The sequence below is a fragment of the Spinacia oleracea genome, chromosome 2 (genome assembly GCF_020520425.1).
Source record: "Spinacia oleracea cultivar Varoflay chromosome 2, BTI_SOV_V1, whole genome shotgun sequence".
NCBI lineage: Eukaryota > Viridiplantae > Streptophyta > Magnoliopsida > Caryophyllales > Amaranthaceae > Spinacia > Spinacia oleracea.
Window position 1 is genome coordinate 31,905,732 of NC_079488.1, and position 22,526 is coordinate 31,928,257.

At 34.2% G+C, this 22,526-nt stretch overlaps 1 protein-coding gene and 1 long non-coding RNA gene across 2 annotated transcripts; both read left to right on the top strand.

The window, feature by feature from the left end:
• The first annotated feature begins 14,540 nt into the window (after positions 1–14,540).
• Positions 14,541–18,109, top strand: LOC130466867 (uncharacterized). The gene is made up of 5 exons (XR_008927009.1): positions 14,541–14,639; positions 15,062–15,134; positions 15,235–15,303; positions 15,449–15,556; positions 17,896–18,109. It is a non-coding gene; the product is annotated as an uncharacterized lncRNA (long non-coding RNA).
• A 545-nt stretch (positions 18,110–18,654) lies between these two features.
• LOC110795418 (protein ALP1-like) lies at positions 18,655–20,483 on the top strand. Its single transcript, XM_056835805.1, has 3 exons — positions 18,655–18,912; positions 19,171–19,677; positions 19,776–20,483. The coding sequence occupies exons 1-3, from the start codon at positions 18,655–18,657 to the stop codon at positions 20,481–20,483; spliced, it is 1,473 nt and encodes a 490-aa protein (XP_056691783.1).
• Positions 20,484–22,526: the final 2,043 nt, after the last annotated feature.

Consider the following 22,526-nt stretch of genomic DNA (forward strand, 5'->3'; position numbering starts at 1 on the left):
ATTAATTAACAGCATCTAATTAATAGTGCTTATCAAAAAGCTCTATTATTTATAACAAATAACAGCACTTTATTTTATATTGCTGTTAAAAAAGCAATCTTCATTGTAAACTTAATATAATACGTAGCTTTTCTTTAAACTATGTGATTAATTGTTACACGCTCCCTTTCTCAAAAAAAAAAACCCCACCCAAATCTCCCCCCACAATCTCCTCCTGAATTAAAACTGCTAGCCCCATTTCTCTCACTTGCTTCCGTACAAAACGAATTCAGAGTTTGCCCTTGCTCGGCGATTGTTCACTATCCTCACCCTTGCCCCCCCTCCTCTGTGGCGCCGCCGCTGAGCTCTGCTTGTCCTCCTTCCCCCACCGCGGCCGCACTCTTCTCTCCTCTTATGAATTTTAGGTTTGTAATTTAAAACCTTACTTTTTATTGAATTATTCTCTGCTTTCTTTTTTTGGGTGGGATTTTTGTTGATGAGCTTCTGCGATCACGGTGGTGTTGGTAGGTGCAGACTGTTGTGCGGTATGTTGTGATGTTGGTCGGGTTGCCGCTACATTTATGTTCTTAATTGTGCTTTTGCAAATGCATCCTGTGAAGGTTGCATACCTCAAGTTTAGGCTTTACTATCTTTCTCAATTTCAACCTTGCTAGCTATTAAAGCCAATACTATGGCCCGTTAATTTGTTTTGGGTATTCCCCCCTCTGACCTCAATAATCAAACCGATTAGTTTGTGGGTGGTTTCGTTGGATGGGATTTTTTTATATTTTACTCCTGTTTATAACATCTGATATGGTTTAATTTCCGAAGATTTTTCTTGCATTTGGTGATTTCTGACTGAATATAAATGCATATTGTTGTTTTGATAGCTTATCCTAAGTCCTAACCCACGATAGGCAAGCTGTATATAACTAGACTTTGAAATATTTGCGAATACTGGGAAAGTAAATTTACCTTAACCAGTAATACAAAAGCAAAGTAATCAGTTAACGAGAGATTAGACCCTATATATTAGGTAATTTCATTAGACTTAGATGCTACTGCTTGATGGCATTCACAGTAAAAACAATTTGACTGTTATCCCTGAAATCACCTTGCACTGGGGTCTTGTTTTTCAATTAAGGGGGTCAAGGTACTTTACCTTAGACAATGTAGAAGTTTTTGGTAGATTATTAGGCTTTCTTAGCATTGGCTTTTCTCGAGTTTTGACATGTTTTATTCTATGTTTCAGGTTACTTACATTCTTGAAAGTGTTGGTCTTGAAGGACTATGCTATACTTGCAATCCGAAGTAATATTTTAAGGTAATACCCCACCGTGGATATTATTATTGCCTAAATTAACAAATTCTGATAAACCGTAACCAACACTTATCGAGTTCTTTTTGTCATTTGCTAGTGGTTGGTTGAATGTGCTGGATATTGTGAAGGGTTGAATCGAGCTCTAAAACTGATGCTTGTATTTTGCCAAAGGTTTCAATTTAAGACAAGATCTTTCCATGTAATGGAAGGGATATTAGAGGAGGTGGTGCTAAAGATCAGTTGTTTCTTTTAAACGATAATTTGCCACTGGATTGAAGTGCTAAGTAGCCTAACTCAGGGGATATGATAGTTGATCATGTAGATGAGGACAATTTGTCTTTACTTTGGGGAACCATATGTTGCATCTCGTATCTCTTATCTGTTGAGGGGAATGTGCAACTGATGGGCTTGGTGGATGTGGTTGATCAGCTATTGATAGCTAAAGTAGGTACAAATTTAACTCTATAGTTTGAAATGAGCTACAGAAGCTTGTTGAAGGACTATGTTTGGATTCTTCCCCTTAAGAATATCAATGGGTAGTTACAACTTACAAGTAGGTTAATGTCTTTTTTCCCCTTCATTCTATATTAATGTGGAAAGGGGACCAACTTCAATACCAGGCTGCACCTCAAAAGGCCTAGTTTTGTGGTTTCCCTACATTATGTTAATGGCTACTCAGATTGAATGAGGAACTGTGACAACAGCTACGCAAAATTATGCAGAATAGTTGAGAGCTCTAACTGTGATTCGTAACCTTATAGTTTTTATTGTCATGTGCTATGAAAAAAAACCTTATATCTTGTATAGCCTTATTTCGGTGACAGCCTGTGTTTTGGTCTTAGTGGAAGTAAATTGTTTAGTCAATATTTGGTTCTTGAGTTGAGAACAAATGATAAACCAAAAGAAACTAAAACTAGCTTTTTTCACAATTACCACAGAGTTTCACTTCTCCATATCTAAAGACGATTGTATAAATTTCTCATAGGCATCGAGTTTCATTGCATAATTGGTGATTTAAGTGGATATGCTATCAACATATCACTAAAGATTACTGATCTCAGCCGGCATCTCGACAATTTGTGGTGTTTATTCTTCCTTTTGATATTTTTTTGATTTTTCTAAATGATGAAGCTTTCGAACTTTTCCTTCTTTTATTCCTTGCCCCCCCCCCCTCCCTCTCCTGAGGTGGCCATTGTTCATACCTCATTGAACACAAGTATTTCTGCACACCTGATATACGTGCGCTCACGTGTTATTTTATTATATATTATAGAAGGTCCTTTACCATGTAATATTTCACTGCATAATCTCGAGCTTAGTTGTAGACTCTTATTTTTCGTCTAAGTTGGCTTTTTTGTAAGATTTTGGACCTTGTGTTGTCAATTCATCTATTTTTCCTGACCTTATAGAAATGGAGCTTATTGTTATTTTGGGTGCTGCTCAGGTGGCTTGTGCATAGGCATCGAGGCTCAAGACTATAGGCATTGGCAAGGGATTCTTCTACTAGAGCCGAGAGATACTGGCTTGTTGTGTTCCATTCCATATTTGCAGTCTTTCCCTCACATGTTTCTTTCAAATATGTTTCTCACATAAAAATAAAGTGTTGCATGACTCTCTAGATACTGCGTTTAGCATTTAGTCCTAAGTTTTAGCTGACCAAAGGAGAGCCTTGAGGTTTAAACTTGATGTTTTTTTTAGATGATGTTACTGGAGTTCCCAAAAGAATTTGGCAGGCTTTAATTGGTGCCGCTTTACATAGTTATCACAACAAAGGAAGACCTGGAAAATGTGAACTTGAAAATATCAGTAATATTTTGCGTCTTGGAAAAAGTTATAAATCATCCCAACAAATACTGTCAATTGTTGCAGATTATTTGGATTCGAGTTGCTGGTAAGCAATTTGGTTATGTTACCCTTATAATCAGCCATTTAACCTTATTCTACTTTGATGTTATTTGCAGTTTTAACACAGCTAACATTATGTCTCATAATGCATATGCAAATGTCAGGTCTAGTAACAACAATGTTGTGATAAGACATCCAAAGCTTGAAACAATAGAAGTGATAGATGCTTTGAATTATTTTCAGAAAACTTGTACAATCGTAACAAGGAGCTTCATGTCATTATGAACTCTTAAGTCATGAACTGCATCAGATGAATATATGAGTTTCTGAAGAAATTTAGACAAAGTTATTTCTGCATCAAGAGACCATTTTGATTTTGAGGTTCGCTTCCTTTATTCCTTATGTAAACTTAACCGAATCCTTTTAATTTTCCATCACTGGCTCTTGTTTAAGTCATTAGCTTATTTTACAGATCAAGTGTCACCCTTTCTTCATCAATCCTCTGCCCCAAAAGAGGCTGTGAACAAGAGAGATTTTTGTAGACAAAACTTTGGTGCTTGATCTGAACATATAATAACGCGAATGACAGATGCGGAATTTTTATTTCTATTTCAATAGGACTAGTTGATTTAGTACATGCTGCAACCTTACATGCCGATTTATAATTGCAGGTATTATTCAGTGGGCTCGGTTTGGAATACAACATAGATGGGCTTACGTAAGGGAATATCGTACAAGTGTATTACCGTAGGATATTTTTTCTTTGTCAACAACTCTACAAGATAATATTAGCATGGTATCCAACTATCCATAACATTTGGGATTGATATATGCAGGGGAATCACTTTGGATAGTCATAGACTTGTATATTATGCTGGTCAAGAAGAACTTCACAAGCAACATGATCTTGTCCAGGAAGTATTACTTATTAAAAGTACTATGACACAGATACTTGTTACTTTTTCTATTGTTTTTTTTTTCTAGTATGTTGATAACATTGCATATGATTTTAAGTTACGAGACATCGAGAAGTTTATTTCATATGATAGAAATGAAATTGGATGTTATTTTTTCCTTTTTTTTTTACTATTTTTATTTGTAGGAGCAACAAATATATATATATATTCACTCTAACTCTTACATTACTAGCGCTAAAATGGTTGTTTTTAATTTTTATTATAGGTATTTAAAAATTAAAACTAAAAAGAGCCTGTTAAAAATTAAAAACCGCCTCTAATAACAACGCTTTGTAGTTAAAAGCTATCGATTAATTTAAATTAAATTAGTTGTTCGGTGTAAAAATTTCCGCCATAACCAGAGCTTTAATAACGCTCATATATTGAATGCTGTCAAATTAGACAATATTAACAACGCTTATAAAAAGCGCTATTATTCTTTTAATAGCGCTACTATTTAACAGCGCTTTAAAAGCGAAGTCTTTAATTGAAAAAAGCGCTATTAAAAGCTTATTGTCTTACCTAGAACTTTATGATTTCTTGCCAAGTGTATTTTATACTTCTGAATCTTTGAACTAGCCAAACAGATTCAAATTTATATCACATTGAGTAAATAAACCAATATTCACTCAAACCTAGGTGAAATAATAAAGTCATAAAATCTTTCTTTAGCTTTGAAATATATTGTCTAGGGGTTCTAACAATAGTTCATATCTTTTGTTACTTTCAACAAGTAAGACCAGCTTGTCTTGAATGATCTAGAAATCAATCAACTTTCAAAAGTCCATCAAAATAGAGCTTTAGAACGTTAACTTGTTGATATGGTCTAAGAAACGATGCTAAAGATTAGTGGAACTCAAATCAAGAGGTTGATTTGAACCTAGTAAAGTTCTTATTGTTAAAGAGTTGTTTGTTTTAATCAAGCATATTGACTCAACCCGTAAATGACCATTTCATTCAAATAAACAAACAAACATTGTTTTTGTTTTTCTGAATGTGAGACTTTTTGTGTTTGAAAACAGAAATTTAGGTATGCTGCTTATGGAACGAAATAGTCATTAAGTTCCAGCCTTTGAAAGGACTTAAAACAAACTAGATGACCCTACAACTAATGTAGCAATGTCATGCTTCATTTCCCACTTGTAGGTCATTAGTGTATCCTAGCTTCCATTGTTTGAGTTATTACCGAAGCAAGAACCTCAAGCGGTATATGATACCAAGGAAGTTTTATTGTTAGGTCACTTCTCTTTAAATATAAACTTGTAGGTAGAAACGGAATCGTAAATTCCTTTCATTTGTTCCTTGTTTTCCTATTTCTTGTATCCTTTCTTATACTCTTAAGAATTGACTTCTGTAGTGTTGACTTTTATACTTTGTTAGACATGTCTAATGACACTCAAACAAAGTTATTACCATTTTATTTATGTTGAATATTTTGTTTCAACTAGATGATCTTACCAGAAGCTTCTAAAGTTCTCTAAGCATCGATCTATACGAATGTCTAGGGACTAGACTCATTCGAGAAATACATGGACAAAGATATTAATTAAGTTGTTAACCATTGGTAAAGCTGAGTGTTAAAATCAATGCTTTATGATCTCAAAACTACATTGTATTTTGAATTCACAAGCACCAATCGGTTTGTCATTCGAATTTGATACTCGAAAACAACCATAAAAGTCGTTAAAAGAAACGTACATTTTAATTTGCTCATTTTCTCTCATTTTCGTGAATCGTTCTTGGATTCACTACCAATCGAGGAAATTTATTGTTACCTTTCTAAAAGGATTTACTGCAGGGCAAGATATTTAATTATAAACAATAATTAAAACGTACATTGAATAATGCAAAGTCTTAACATTTATCATGAGTAATAACTTGAAAATTAAAGCAATCATGCAATTTAAACAAGTCATTAGCATTTTATTCGAATTTATTGTTCCGGCAGGTGTGAATAAAATGATTCCAAGATCCTAAAATCATCGAAGAATTAAGCACATTATGTATTTAGACTCAATTCTAAAATATTTAGGTAAGCAAATCCTTTTCTAATAGTCTAGAAACTACTCTTGGTTGATAGGTACGTCTAAGGACTAATTAGGTAAAACTATCTGTTTTGCCACGACATAAAAGGACTCCTTACTTATATCGTTGAGTTTCACCAAAACAAACATATACTCACAATTATTTGTGTACCTTACCCCTTTAGGATCAATAAGTACGTAACACCTCGTTATGGCGGAAAACTATTACTAAGATTGATGTAAAGGTTATCCAAGTAAGTGTTCTTTTGGCATGCCACCTTTTAACTCAATTTTTAAAGTTTGGAACTTAAGGCTCTTACTATGTTGGTTAGATTTTAAGTGAACTAAAATCCTTAATCATGCAACATATTCAAGCCATAATCTCATGCATAATTAGACATATTTAAATCAATAAATAACTTAAAGCATGCATAAGATATAAATGTGATCTAGTATGGCCCGACTTCATCTTGAAGCTTCAACTTACAACTCCGTCTTGAAAATGGATTGGAAACTCCATCTTGAATTTCACCATTGGAGGCACCATTTTCTTCAAATAGGATATGCTATAATTGAAACTAATTACAACTATTTGATGGTTCGTAGACCATATTTAAAATTAAAAACTTTGGTGCATTAGACCAATTTTACATTCAAATTAATGGTACGCATACCATATTTTCTATCCTATTTGAGCCATACTGGTCACTTTCCATAACCTGCAAAACAGGACATTTACAATATACCATTCACCCATTCATTTATCAATGGATGGCCCACATAGAAAGTTAGTAGAACATATTATGCATCACATAAATATTTGCTACAATTAATCAAGGGTTCCAATAATCTACAAAATTTTCGATCCTTATTAATTCTAATCGAATTATTTTAACCTTAAAGGAATGTAGACCTACTCAAGAGTTTAACGACTAAAAGCTCCCACTAAAACCAAGAAATTTACATGTTTTACAAATTTTAAACATAAAATTGTATTTCCTAGTCCAACCGGAAACTTACAAATTAAAATTAAAATTTAAAGCTCATATAAAATATTATTTAAATCCTTTTATTTTATTTTATTTTCAGTTGATTAAAATTAATTAATTTGAATTTTATCAAGGTTTTAATTTTAGTAAAATAATTAGTATAAATAAATTTATAATAATTAAATTAATCAACATTAAATTCCGAGAAAAAAAAATTTAATAAGAATTTAAATTTAATTAAAATCGTTTTCGACCGAAAAATTAAAACGAACCAACGGGCTAAGACAAAGCTAAGACAAAGCCACAGGCTTGCGCCCATGCCTCGTCGAAGCCTCGTAGTAGCAGCGCCCATGGGCCGCGTGCACGAGTGCAGCACTCATGGCTTGCCACTGCGATGGTCGTAGCACAAGCGTCGAGCAAGCCATGCATAGCACGCAGCAAGACAAGCAAGCCACTCACTACGCGCAGCAAGCATCCCTCGTTGGGGCGAGGCATCGCTCGCTGGGCGAGCCAGCGCCCACTGCTCGCGCGCGGGGCCTCGGATGCTTGTTTCCTTCATCTCGCCTCTCGCTCACATGCACACAGCACACACCGCACAGGAGGATAGCCCCCGCACGCGTGCCCGTGCCTTGCTCGCTGCCTAGTACCGCATAGACGACGAGCTCCCTTGCTCGTCGTCGCATGCTCGCACTATGAAACACCCCTTAAGGGTAACACTTAGCTTCCATTGCTTTCTGCGTGCAAGATTTAATTTGTGAACGATTTACAAAAAAATTAAAAAATTTATAATTAAATTTATTGACAAATTAATATCTCATATTAATTTTATAAATTTAGGCGAAAAATCGAAAATATATTATTCAAATTAATTTCCCATTATATTTATTTTCATGGATTCAAATCTAGGTCATAAAATTTTAAAAATTTTCAATTTTAACAAATTTTATGGTGGTTTTTAATCATAGGATCCTAATTAAATTGCTAAGGCTATGTTCGGTATAGCTGTTGTTTTCCGTTTTTTGATTTTTTAATCAAAAAATTGTAAATACAGCTGTTCGGCATTATTGTTTAATAAAACAAGTTATTGGGCTTTTTGGCCAAACCACAACAGAAAACCTTAAACCATAAAAAGTGGTTTCCTAGGTTTCGTTTTAATTTCTCCCCTGTATTCCTCTCGCCCGCACTGCCATCTCCATTCAAGAACCTCTCTCAATCTCCGACTCACTCACCACCATCTCCATTCAAGGACCTCTCTCCATCTCCGGCTCACTCACTGTCATCATACAGGTATGGAGGTTTCTTCACCTTCTTCTTTTCAATTCATCTTGAAATCACCCATTTCTTCTGTAATTTCATATGACTTGCATAATGAACTGAAAAATTGGTTGATAAACTGGGTTGCCTAATTTATCCAATACTTTGGGGGTTTTTTTGAATTACTGATTGAATTGGGTGATTTTGTGTTAAATTTTTGGAATTTGTTTTCAATTTTTGCTGAATTAATTTCCATAACTGACATGGGTTTTTTATAGTTTGCGTAATTTAATCCGTTTATATTTTAATTTTTTCGAGTATGATTGATCTTTGTGTAGTAATTATAGTTCTTAATTATTCTACTTGTATTATTACTTGGTGAGACTAATAGTGTTGTTCGATGATTCCTTGATGGTTGATGTGTTTTAAAAAATGACATTAAGTGACACTTGCAATGAATCTGATGATTCATAGTATTCATTAATGAAGGATATTCTATCCTTTTTTGTATGATATTAGTTGACTCTACTTGGAAATTGTCATACATATAAATCCAGGAGATGAGAAAAGCTTGCCTAGTTAGTGGGAAGATCCAATGGAAATCAAGTAATGTCAGTGAATTGTAGGAACTAGGAAGGAAACTTGTTGCATACGGAGTAGGTTTTGGACTTTTAGGCGTCTGTTGTTGAGGTTGAAGATGATCGTCTTCAATACTGATGAGATGTTACTAGGTTGCCTTCTTAGAATCCTTCGCGAGTTTATGTTTATTTAACGAGTTAATCCAGCAGAGATATCTCTAAATGACCATGTGTGGCGCACTTGTACACTCACTATTTGCTTCTAACCATGACCAATAATCCAACATTACTAGTTTGATATAACATCCCTCATTCGTGTGAGACTGTAAGGTGTACCCAAACATAGCCTAATATCCATACTTGACTTTCCTGCTATTATGCCTTAATAAGTTTGATTAAAGTAGCCATCAGAAATGGTCAACTAACAAAACAACCACCAACAATTCTGGTGATTGAATTAAACAGAAGACAATCATATGGACAACCCAACAATTCTCTTCATTTTTTTTAATTTTATTATTATTTTATTATTATTATTAATTATTATTATTATTAATTATTATTAATTATGTGGTTCCTTCATAATTAATCTCAGTTTTGTCCATTAATCTAAATAGTAAAAACCAAGGTTAGTTGCTTAAACCCTTAAACATGCCCCTCCTAATTAGTGTCCCTTTCCCAAAATGGAAATTTATTAGTAGTCCCTTAACTCATTAGCTTTTTTGGCTGCATTGTGAGACCATTTTGTTTACTATTCTTGCATTGTGAGAATAAAATATGTTTGTTTATTATATGTGTCTGACAATTACTTGTGATCATTTGATAGATGTGAATTCCAAATAATGAGATTAAGTGTGAAGATGATTGTGTTGAGATCGATTCTATTGGAGGAGTTGGGATATGGAATGAAAATATTGAATCTTACCTTATAAGCTTGATAGAAGAAGAGCTGAAAAAGGGAAATAGACCAACTACTACTCTTACCAAGCCAGCTTGGAAGACTGTCAAGCAAAACCTAAAAGAGAAGACAAAAAAGGAATACAGTCAGGAACAACTTAAGAACAAGTATAATCAATTGAGACAAAAATGGAAAGACTTTAGTAAATTGTTAGAGGAAACTGGGATTGGATACAATGCCGTGACTTATCAACTTTCTGCTGAGGATGCTGTATGGGAAAAGTTGTATAAGGTACTCGATTGTCAAAAGTTCATTACAACTCTTATGTTTTTGTGTAGGGGGCATTCTTATAACTAATCTACCTCTACTTGTTTTTTATTTGTTTTTATTTTTGCAGAAACATAAGTCTGCAAAAACTTTTAGAAAGAAAGGATGTAAGCAATTTGATAAATTATGTACAATTTTTGGTGATACAACAGCTACCGGTGCTTGTTCACACCCTTCTACAAAAATCCCTTCTGAAAGTGAGGATGAAGATGACACAGATGCAGAAGTGGGTGACACTAGTAGAAAAATATTTATTTGCTGCTATGCGTTAGTGGCGTTAATTTAAAAACGCCTCTAACTAAATGATAAAATGGAGGAATCAGGTGAAGGAGCATTCATTGGCGGCGTTAGTTTTAATTATAACGCCTCAAATCGGTGTTAATTTTTAGTTAGCGGCGTCTTCATGTATAACGCTGCAGTGTTCTAGCTTCCAATGCAGGAACAAAATTTCACCCCGCGCATAATTCTTTGTTTAGGTTCTCGTTATTTCATAAAACCTCCTCCCTAAACTGGGTCTGACTTTGAATTCTTTCTTCACCAGCGAGTCTCGCCGGAAAAATGAAGCTTGAGATTCATCTCCACCGTCATTCTCTGGCCTTCGAACTCATATCCACCGTCGCCGTTCTTACTAAAGGTAAATTATGCTTCCACTCGTCTCTCCTCCTCGCCATTTTTTCCGTTCAATTACTATATTCCCCTTGTTTCAGTCTCTCAATTTTACATGAATATGTTTGAATTATCGAATTATTTCTCTCTTGCTCTCCCCTCTCCTCTCTCCCGCTGAAGCTGTAAAACCCTAATTATCAATTTCAAATTTTCGCTTAAAAACCTTAAAAATCCTTCGAATTTGAGGTCAGGTAATTTCGTGTGTCTAATTTATTATGAAAATTTGATTTTTAGGTCAGGTGCTTGGAAGAAAGAGGACCTCAAATTTGATAGAAACACGAGTTTTATTCCAATAAGACATACTTTTACTTGCTAAAACATGAGTTTTACTTTAATTGTCTATTTATATTTTCTGGGTTTGGTTTGAAATGAGTGCAGAAATCAGGGAGGTTGTTGCAACATCAAGTGCTATAATATAATTCAGAAGGTGAATTTTTAAATTGAAGTTATTAATTTTTGTTGTTCTGATAATTAACTTGAGTGAGTTGTTATGGTATCGTTATTTTGTTTCAACTTTCATTATCTCTTGCTGTTGGATCTTTTCAATACACTAAATTATGGTGATTTAGCAAGTACTTAGTTCTACTTTAGGTGATTAAAATTAAACAATCAAATGATTGAGAAAATTTGGACTTATACAACTTTTTCTTGTACGACTACTGATTATGGTGATATAAAGTCTAAAGAATGTATGTACATACTGTAGTATATTAAGTTTTGATATTGTAGTGGTAGTGTTGGACACTGTTGTTTGATTGTTATTGTTGAGGAACATATGAGTTATATTACACGGTTATATTGTTCATTGTTGCTCTTTGGAACTAGACGTCGGCAATACAAGAGTATAGAGTAATACACTTAGCTTAAATCTGAGGTTTCAATCCCCTTGTTTTATAAATGTATCTTGGCGGTGCTTAAATTTTTAGTATCTTTACCAGGAAGGGGAAAAAGTGTCTTGTGGTAGGTGATAAGTCTTGCTACTTCGTTGAATCTTAGCCCAGAAACACACCTGACTAATCAATTTTCAGAAGGCGACAAAGGGTGTGTCCCTCATCTCTCTGTGTAAAGTAGGTCGCAGTTCAGATAGTTGAGTCTGCTCTTTAGCTAGAAGTCTTATTGTGGAAGAAGTTTATTAGAACCTATCTTTATTTATTGTTGGAGGTTGCTAAATTTTGATTGCATACGTAGGAGTATCATACTAGCTCACTGTAGGACAAAAGAACTCAATTACCAGCTTTTCTGGTTTAGTTTTGAGCAGCATATTGTAGAGATTTGAAGAAATTAAACAACTCCTGAAATAGATTGGCATTTGTTGCTTCTGATGTATTGTGATGTTGATGTCTGATGTATTGTTGCTTCTACTATACTGTGTTGTTGCTATCTGTTGTTGTTGTTGTTATACTATGCTGTTATTATGAGATGTTGTTGCTGCTATGCACAATCTGTTGTTGATGTTGTTGTTGTTCTAAGTTGTAGCATCTGCTGTTATGCACAAGTTATTGCTGGTATAGATTTAGATAACTTTTACACTTCTTTTCGTATTATTTATCTACTATGTTTCAGCTAGGAACGTCTTTCTTGGGTGGTCTTTGGCAAGATACAATTACCAATTGGTTGCATGGTGCTGTGTTGTACTTCTGTCTCTAACTTATTACTTTCCATGTCCTACTTAGATGACTCCCAAACTATGGATTTCCCCTTTAATAGCATCCAAAAGCTTCACCTACCTCCTCTCATTAGTTCTAATGTAGGCTAAGCTTTACTGCGGACAAGTCCCAGAATAATTTAGAGCTTTATTATTTGTGATTTGTGACAGCATGCCCCCTTTGCCTTTATGCTCCTAGGTTATTCATGGGTGTTGTATATAACGCCAGTACACTTTGACTACTGTTTACAGGGTTTTATTAGCTTTAAACTGGTTTATATCAGCTGGATAATGGCCTGATATATGAGACTAGCTCTGAGGAGAGCTAATATGACCCTAGGTTTTATTGGCTTTAAACTGATTCAGGTGTTGTCTATTAACTGGTCTTTGCCAGGAGAAGGCTGCTCTGTTTTTTTTTGGTAGAAGATACAAGCACACAAAGGAAGAATCACCCATATTTTCTAGCTTTTTGAGCCAGATCATGGGCAAACTTAACTCTATTTCTACTACATTTGACAATGGAGCAGTGTTCAAAACTATCAGCTATCATTCTAATCTCACTGCAAATTGAAACCAGTTCTAATCTACATTCAGGAAACTCCCTTAATGCTTTAATACTGTTGTACCAATCAGTGAGAATTGTTAAACATCGAACTTGAAGAGATACAGCTTTCTGCATACCAGCCAAAATTGCCTTCATTTTAGATTGTCCAGCATTTACTGCTTGTACTCTCTGACCATCTGCACACACAATTCTTCCATTTACTTCTATACCCCATCCTACTGCAGCAATCATACTGCCTTTCTTCTTTAAGTTTTTCCATGCCCCATCAACAATAAGTACATCTGCATTATCATCAGATAAACCTTTTAGAATCAGCCTGTTTTCATTAGTGCTAGACCAATCTGTTTCTGAATGTGTATTCTTCCTTTTGAAAGTCATGTTGCGCATTCTATCTGCTTCAATTGCTTCTTTCAAAAACACTTGACTTGTTTCAATTATCTGCAATGGATCAAAAGAAGTGCCTCAGAAAATAATACAGTTTCTATGAATCCAGATGATGATGCTTCAAAGTTAGTTGATTTTCAGAAGATCATGAACTTTTCTTCTGAATTTGAGACTGTTTTAAAGGAGGTTATGTTCATTTCTGAATCTGATAAGAATGATGAAAGATTAAAGAGAGAAATGCTGGCAAATGCTAGACAGTTGATTCTACGATGTGACTTTACTGTTCCAGAAGTAAGTCTCATTCAACCTGTCTTATATCTTTGTGCTCATCTGCTGGAATTACGTACTAACAATTAGCTCTCAGGAGTTTAGCAGCAAAGGACCTAAGTTCATAAATAACACATACAATGATTGTGCTGTCAATTTGCTTTTTTCGTCAGAGGGTGTATAGTGTCCCTTGCTGCTTGTCAGTTGATGAAGTTGGTGCATCAAACACTTCAAGTAAGATAGTTATTTCTGGCTATTATTCTGACTTGTTCACTTGTTTATATTATCATTATGTATAATCACACTAAGCTTTCATTTTGGCAAATTATGATGGAATGTGATACATGGATCATTCTGATTAGCGGATAAACCCCATGAAATGTTAAACTTGACATGTTTAAGAGTTACTTCACATGAACATTTTTCTTCACCATTTTATCACAGTTATACCTATTAGTTTTGCTTCGTGAACATTTTGCTTCATTTAGACCCATTAGTTTCTGAAATGGAAACTATTTTGTGTTATGATCATCTATTATGATACAACTAGGTTTATTTTTTTTGACTGTTGGTTAATTAAATAGAAATTGTGTTAGTTGAGATTTTAAGGGGGTTAATTGCAAAATTGCAATGCTACTTTTTTCTTGAAGTATGCTCACTTTTAGGAAGCTTCATTTGCAAATACTGTTATTAGGATTAGGTTATGGTTCTTGGCTTCCTATTGGAGTTACCTGATGCAGTTTTTATACAGTGTGGAATAGGCTTGTCAACTCCCCTGAACACATCTTCTACGCGGCAAATGAAATCTGCAAAAGATCTGGCTGAATATTTGAAAAAATTTCGTGCAGACAACATTGTGAACAATGCTGAATTCATTAGAGAGAGCATTGTTCCAGAAGCTGGGCCTTGGACTATCTTGGGTCAGGTGTAAATTGACTTAGGTACTTGTCTCTTGATTGTTTTGCATGATTTCATGCATAGTTTGCGAGTACAGACGCTGTATATTTTGCAATGTTCCATGTATTGTTTATCTTAACTAAGTTTTAACTAGTATTTGTTCCTCATAACCTTTCCATGCTTGATCCAACTTTTCACAGTCTAGTGGAAAGAAGTGTATTTATAGAGTAAACAAAAGAATGTTCGTGTGTGTTTTCTATTCTTTTGATCCTAGGTATTTAGGATTCATGTCATCTTTTTATTCTATTTTGAGATCTCTGCCTGTGTAGTTTGCATACTAATTGTTGAGCTCCTTGTCACTATTTAGTCATAAAAATTAATGACCCTAATTATATACCGTAATTCTTTAGTCTTCCCAATTTCTTCTTTTCTTTGTTCGTTCCCTTAATTCCTCTGTTTTTCACAGGCTTAAGAGAGCCTGGGATCCTGTTATAACTCCAGGTGCACAAAAGCAACTCAGTTATTACTTTCTGAATGCAGTAAGTACAACCAATACCTGTAAGGTTGTAATTCAAGTACAATGACTCTATTATTTACTTGGTATGACAATTATTTGCTTGAAACTTTCATGGATGGCAGTTTGATAATTGGGGGGGTTTCAACACGAACCCACTATATGCGATACTTCATGAGGTGATTTACTGCCAAGTAAGTTTAGTCTCTATCAGTATAGATTTTTTTTAAAATAATAAAAACAAGCCGCCCGCATGCATACATTGGAGCATAAATGCTTGCTTCTGCATGTCTAGCAAAGATTTCATGATAATCATGATTAATGTTTTCGATTCTGCAGGGTGTTCCATCTCAGTGGGCTGCTCAAAGAATAAGGGAGGCCAACGGAAGCAAGTTTGACGCAATCAAAGCAGCAAAAGAAGGGCGTCCTGTATATTTTACGGGAGAGGTAACTTTCTGGAGATTGTATTTCATAATTATGTAGTGTAGTAAACTAGTAATCATTGGGATATAACGTATGCTCAGTTCTGGTAATGGGCTGAAGCTAATGCTACAACTACAATTATAGTATGTTAGTATTACTTCTGGACTTCAAGGAGATATTTCATATTCTTATCCAAGAATTGACCATAGACTGCTAATAATACCCGAGTGCCTTATTATATTGCTTAACCATGCGAACTGATCGAGCTCTTTGAATTTGATATTTTGATTTAACAAGCACCACACAGAAGTACATGGTTTACAGTTTGTATCTGTTTACTAATTTCTTAACACCACACAAAAGTACATGGTTATGGTTAGTATTGTCATATACTGGAGTTCACATTATATGCATCAATAATTCTTTGATTTCCAATGAACCTAAGATAACAGGTCTTGCATAAAATTAAAAATAGTTGTCTGTTTAAGCATGAAACAGAAAATTTAAATCTCAAATGTTAAAGATAAGAAGGAATGACAGTTTCCTGGGAGAATATTCATATTGGCGCAGTTGAAAGAAACAAAACACAAGCTTTGTTCTGATCAGACTTTCAATTCTGACCAGTTTCAGACTTTCAATTCTGATCAGTTCAAGCTTTGTTCTGATCAGACTTTCAGTTCTGATCAGTTTCAGACTTTCAGTTCTGATCAGTTCAAGCTTTGTTCTAATTAGACTTTCAGTTCTGATTAGTTTTAGACTTTTAGTTGTGATCAGATGCAAGCTTCTGTTTTTGTTTTCAGCTATCTGTACGTTTATCTGACACAGCACATCAGAACACACACACCTGAAATACACACAACACACACAAACACACAACACAGGTAACACAGACAGTAGAACACACACACAACATAACACACGCAGCAATTCTATTGCATGTTAGTTCTGGTCAAAGTTGACCAGGATTGACTTTTTTGAGATTTTGGTCAAAGTTGACCAGCGTTGCAGTGTGGAGGTAACCTAATACTAAGTATATTAAAAATTGAAAGGGTTTAGAATACCAATCTAAGTTCACGGGTTAGAGTTGGGAGCAAAAACGACTATAACACTCAAAATATGACCTATAATGATCAATAAAGCCTTAAACGCGCATAACTTGACCAAAGTAGATGAGAATGAGTCTAAGTAACCTAATACTAAGTATATTAAACATTTAAAGGGTTTAGAATACCAATCTAACTTCACGGGTTAGAGTTGGGAGCAAAAATGACTATAACAGTCAAAATATGACCTATAATGATCAATAAAGCCTTAAACGCGCATAACTTGACCAAAGTAGATGAGAATGAGTCTAAGTAACCTAATACTAAGTATATTAAACATTTAAAGGGTTTAGAATACCAATCTAAGTTCGCGGGTTAGAGTTGGGAGCAAAAACGACTATAATAGTCAAAATATGACCTATAATGATCATTAAAGCCTTAAACACGCATAACTTGACCAAAGTAGATGAGAATGAGTCTAAGTAACCTAATACTAAGTATATTAAACATTTAAAGGGTTTAGAATACCAATCTAAGTTCACGGGTTAGAGTTGGGAGCAAAAACGACTATAACAGTTAAATATGACCTATAATGATCAATAAAGCCTTTAACGCGCATAACTTGACCAAAGTAGATGAGAATGAGTCTAAGTAACCTAATACTAAGTATATTAAACATTTAAAGGGTTTATAATACCAATCTAACTTCACGGGTTTGAGTTGGGAGCAAAAACGACTATAACAGTCAAAATATGACCTATAATGATCAATAAAGCCTTAAACGCGCATAACTTGACCAAAGTAGACGAGAATGAGTCTAAGTAACCTAATACTAAGTATATTAAACATTTAAAGGGTTTAGAATACCAATCTAAGTTCACGGGTTAGAGTTGGGAGCAAAAACGACTATAATAGTCAAAATATGACCTATAATGATCAATAAAGCCTTAAACGCACATAACTTAACCAAAGTAGATGAGAATGAGTCTAAGTAACCTAATACTAAGTATATTAAACATTTAAAGGGTTTAGAGTACCAATCTAAGTTCGCGGGTATGACATTTATTGTCATGAATATGACTATAACAGTCAAAATATGACCTTTATTGTTTAAGTGGACTAAGTTTTATTGATGGAAAGACACACGATTTTTGGTTGCTTTATTGTCATGAATAATGTTGTTGTCATGTTGTCAAGGTTCTTGATTCTAAGGGTTTCGCCCTTCCATGCTTAGCCATGGTTCGAGGACCTAGGAGACAACAACTTTTTAGATCATCTAACCGAAGATAACTAATTTTATGATATATATTATTTTGTTAGGTTTGCACATCACTGAGTGGAGATCCTTTCACCGATGAGAAATTTGATGAAATACGAGACAAATGGGCATCATACTTCACCGAACATTGTGTGTAATTAACGCTTCATCGATTTCTTTTTGTGGATGTTTCATGCTATTAAAATCATATATAATTGCCTTATTATATTTTTGGTGCAATTTTGTAACGTATGAAGTGTAAAAGATATAGTTATTATAGACTTGAAACTATTAGGTGGTTTAGTTTTGTAAACATATGATGTTTAACTTATATGTAAAAATCAAAGTTTCTTGGAAGTTATTGGTGGTTGATGACACTTTTGGACGTTGTATAAATGTGGCGTGAGTACAGGTTCTATATTTTTGGGATTGTTGAATATAAAAATAATATATTTATTTATCAAAAAAAGTTACACATTATTTGCGGCGTTTAAACTCCCGCAATTTTACCAAAGTTTGAGGCGTTTAGGTAGAAACGCCGCAATACAATACTATTCATTTGAGGCGTTTTTTCTGCATTACGCCGCAAATGAATGATTAATTTGAGGCGTTTTTTAACGCCGCAAATCAATACCATTCATTTGCTGCCACTCTATTTGCTGCTACGCCTAAAACGCCGCTAATGAATATAAAAGTGACGCCTCAAATGAATGTTTTTCTACTAGTGTGATGTAGAAAAACAATGTGAAGAGGGTCCAAAAACCAAGAAAGTCAAGACTAGTATCAATCCAAAAACATTAAGGGCGAAAGTTAATACGGCAATGGCAGATGCATTAGTTGCAATGAGTGAAAATTCTAAGAAAAAACTTGAACTTCTTGAGAAAAAATATAATGTTAGTAATGAAGGTGGGCAACAATCGAAAGAGGAGGATGATTTTCTCATGGAATGCATTGATTCATTGAGTGCTCTCAAGGGAATTGATGGAGCTTCATTTGCAAAGGCAACTAAACTCATACATGATGATCCATTATGGAGGAAAATGTTCCTTCGATTCCCCGATGATAGGAAAATAGATTTTGTGCTTAACATTTAAGCGTGTTCTCTTTAGAAATGACAACTAATTCTAGTATGTTTGTCTTGTTATTTAAACTCTATTTTTATATGGTGTCTGTTAAGTGCAAACCTTATTAATAATGAACTCATGGTTGAATTGATGTTACTTATTTTTACATTGGATAAGATCTGAATAATGATAATTACAACTTTCACTAATTTTTTTTTTGGTACGAGGTGATTCTAAGAACTTCACTTATATGTTTTGCTTGTAAAGTTGCAGATGTATATGGATTTGGATATTGAAGTACTTTTATCAGATTCGGATGAGGAGGACTTTCAACAGTTAATGACAATCTATATTAACTTGGAAAACAATGGGTTTCTTAAAAAGAAACCCCGTCCTCAAAGAATTTCAAAGTTAACAGATCACCAATATGTTCTAGAGCTTCTTAATGGACATCCAATGACTTGTTTCGAGTTACTTCGTATGACTCCACAAATATTTATTAGCTTGTGTGAAGAGTTAAAGAAAAGGGAGAAGTTGAAAGACTCTAAATTCATATCTGTTTTGGAACAAGGTGCAATGTTTCTACTTATTATTTCTCATAATTCAAGGCAAAGACTTGTAGCTGATAGATTTCAACATTCCTTAGACACCGTTCATCATCATTTTCGGAGGGTCTTGTATGCCATATGTTCTTTATCGAAGCATTTGATTATTGCTCCATCATTTGAAGATACTCCTCCAGAGATTAAAAATAATCCAAGATATTATCCTATATTCAAGGTAATTTTTTTTAATCTTTATTTATTCCTTTAAAATATTATCTAAATTTATTAAATGCATAAATGTGTTAAGTTTTTCATTTTAATACTTTTATATAGAATTGCATAGGAGCAATTGATGGAACTCATGTATCAGCACGTGTGCCACTAGAACAACAAATTCCATATCGTGGAAAAAAAATTGAGCCTACAATGAACGTAATGTGTGCTTGCTCATTTGACATGAAATTCACATTTGTGATGGCTGGATGGGAGGGAACGGCAAATGATTCAAGAATTTTTTGGGAAACGATTACAAATATAGAACAGACTAAGTTTACTATGCCTCCTGTGAGAAAATATTACCTTATTGACTCAGGATACACAAATATGCCCGGATTTCTTTCACCGTATCGTGAAGAACGATATCATTTGCGTGACTATAGGGGAGCAACGAAACCACAAGGCCCAGAAGAGATATTTAATTATACACATTCTTCACTGCGCAATGTGATTGAAAGATGTTTTGGAGTGTTGAAAGCTAGATTCCCCATTCTCAGAGATATGCCTCCGTATGATTTGAAAAGACAAAAGTACATAGTTTTGTCCTGCTGTGTTACTCACAATTTCATAAAAATGTGCAAGGATGGAGATCCCTTGTTTATACATTATGCGGATGAAAATGTCGAACTTGAAGATGATGAAACCACACCCAATGAATCTGAAGAACTAGTGACTCCTAGTGTTAGTCAAAGTGAACTTCGTCGAATGGCTAAGTTTCGAGACCGTCTAGAAAAACGATTATGGGATAGACAAAATCCACAATAAGAGACGACGTTGAGAGAATAACGGTACATCATATATGACTTTTTTGCTTTGGTAGTGTTAATTTTTTGTAGTTTTTTTCATTGGATTTATTTAATGACTTTAAAGATGACCCATCAATTATTTGTATTACCAATGTTGAAATATATGCGTTTATTTTCTTGAGAGCTTGTTGAGTGTGACTTAATTTCGGTGCTCGATTTTTTTTCTACTACTACTGCTATCAATGTGCTTGGAATCTTGGATGTAAAACAATAACAATTGCACCAATAATAATAATAATAATAATAATAATAATAAATTAAAAAACTAAAAAAAAATTAACAAAACAAAAGATAAGAAACGTCTCACGTAAGTTAGAGTAATAACAATAATAACAAGACAATACACGTGAATTGTAAGTTTCTAGTAATTGAAAACCAAAAAAAAAATCAGTTTTGAGAAAATAGAAAACTAAAACTAAAATCAGTTTTCTGTTTTTTAAAAAAAAGAAAAAAGAAAACTGGCAATAATGCCGAACAGACCCTAATTAATTATGAAAATCAAAACAAATTCTAAATTATTCGAATTTCAACAAATTAATTATAATTACAAATTAGGTTGTATAATTAACAAGATTAAGCTTTAAAATTGTTAAACATATACAGTAGGTCAATCATAGATTCAAGATTTACATACAAGATTCGCAAATATTTAATTTAACATCATAAAAATTATAAATTTTGCGTTCGAAAAACTAAAACCTCCGAAAAGTCATAGTTAGGCTTCGAATTTGGGAATTCTAGGTTCGGCGACAAATCTATGATTTTTGCCAAAAATTTAAAATGTCGTTTACATGCGAAACTCACTATAAAATATACGATTCTAACCATTATTGACAAAACTGCAGAAAATCCTGCGAACATATAATCAAATAATCGCACGCATTTACAATTAATTACATACAACGAAATTAATCACCCCTTTAATTCTTTGCAAATTTATAAAATTTAACCATGTTAACTATAATTGATTATGGAATTAATTAGAGGCTCGTGATACCACTGTTAGGTTATGACAAATATAAAACATATATTTCATGCGGAAAAACCATAAAGCCAAGAATCCAAATTAATTGCCACATAGTCAATTAGCATAATTTAGGATACATACATGCGATGCGTGCCTTCCCTAGCTGCTCCCGAACTGAACAAGAACAAGTTTAGGACTCCAAATGTCGCCCCTCCGTGGATAGTCCACAGCACGTTCGGATCCGCCTTAGATTCAACCAACTAGGATATTCTCTAAGGTATTATGTTTATTCGAAAGCTTAGTTATTAATTTAGACAAATTATTAAATTCCCACTTGAACTTAAACTATATGAATACTTATTGAATTGTTGTATATAAATTGTGATTATGAACCACGTATTTATAGGGTGGAAATAACGGACTTAGATTTCTACTAGGATTCAAATAACTAAATCCATTAGGATTCTAGTTAAATTAATCCATTAGAATTTAATGTTTAATCAAACACCTAAGTGTTTCATATTTAACAAAATATTCAAATCGAGTAGAAGTAGGAAAACGAGTTTAAGTAATCCTAAACGACCAAGGAGTTGGTCTTACGTAGCATAGCAGCCACGCAGTCCACAAGGGGCGTTGGTGCGCGGCTCGGCCCAAGGCAGGGCGCTGGCAGCACACGGCCTATCATGGGACTGCTGCGGAGCCTTATTTTGCTTGCTTGCTGCGTTGGGCCTGCTGCTCGCTTTGTGCGCGCGGACTTTGCTAGGCGCGGGCCTGGCTTCGTGCTGGGCCTTGCGTCTAGCAAGCTCGTCCGACGACCGTTTCGTACGTCGCGCTTCCAATTCGTTTTCCGATTCCGGAATTCATTTCCGATTCGAACAATATTTCATATTTCCGATTTCAGAATTTATTTCCGATTCAAACAAATATTTAATATCTCCGATTCCGGAATTTATTTCCGATTCCGACAATATTTCCGATTCCAGTAATATTTTCGTTTCCGGCAATATTTCCGATTCCGGCAATATTTTTACTTCC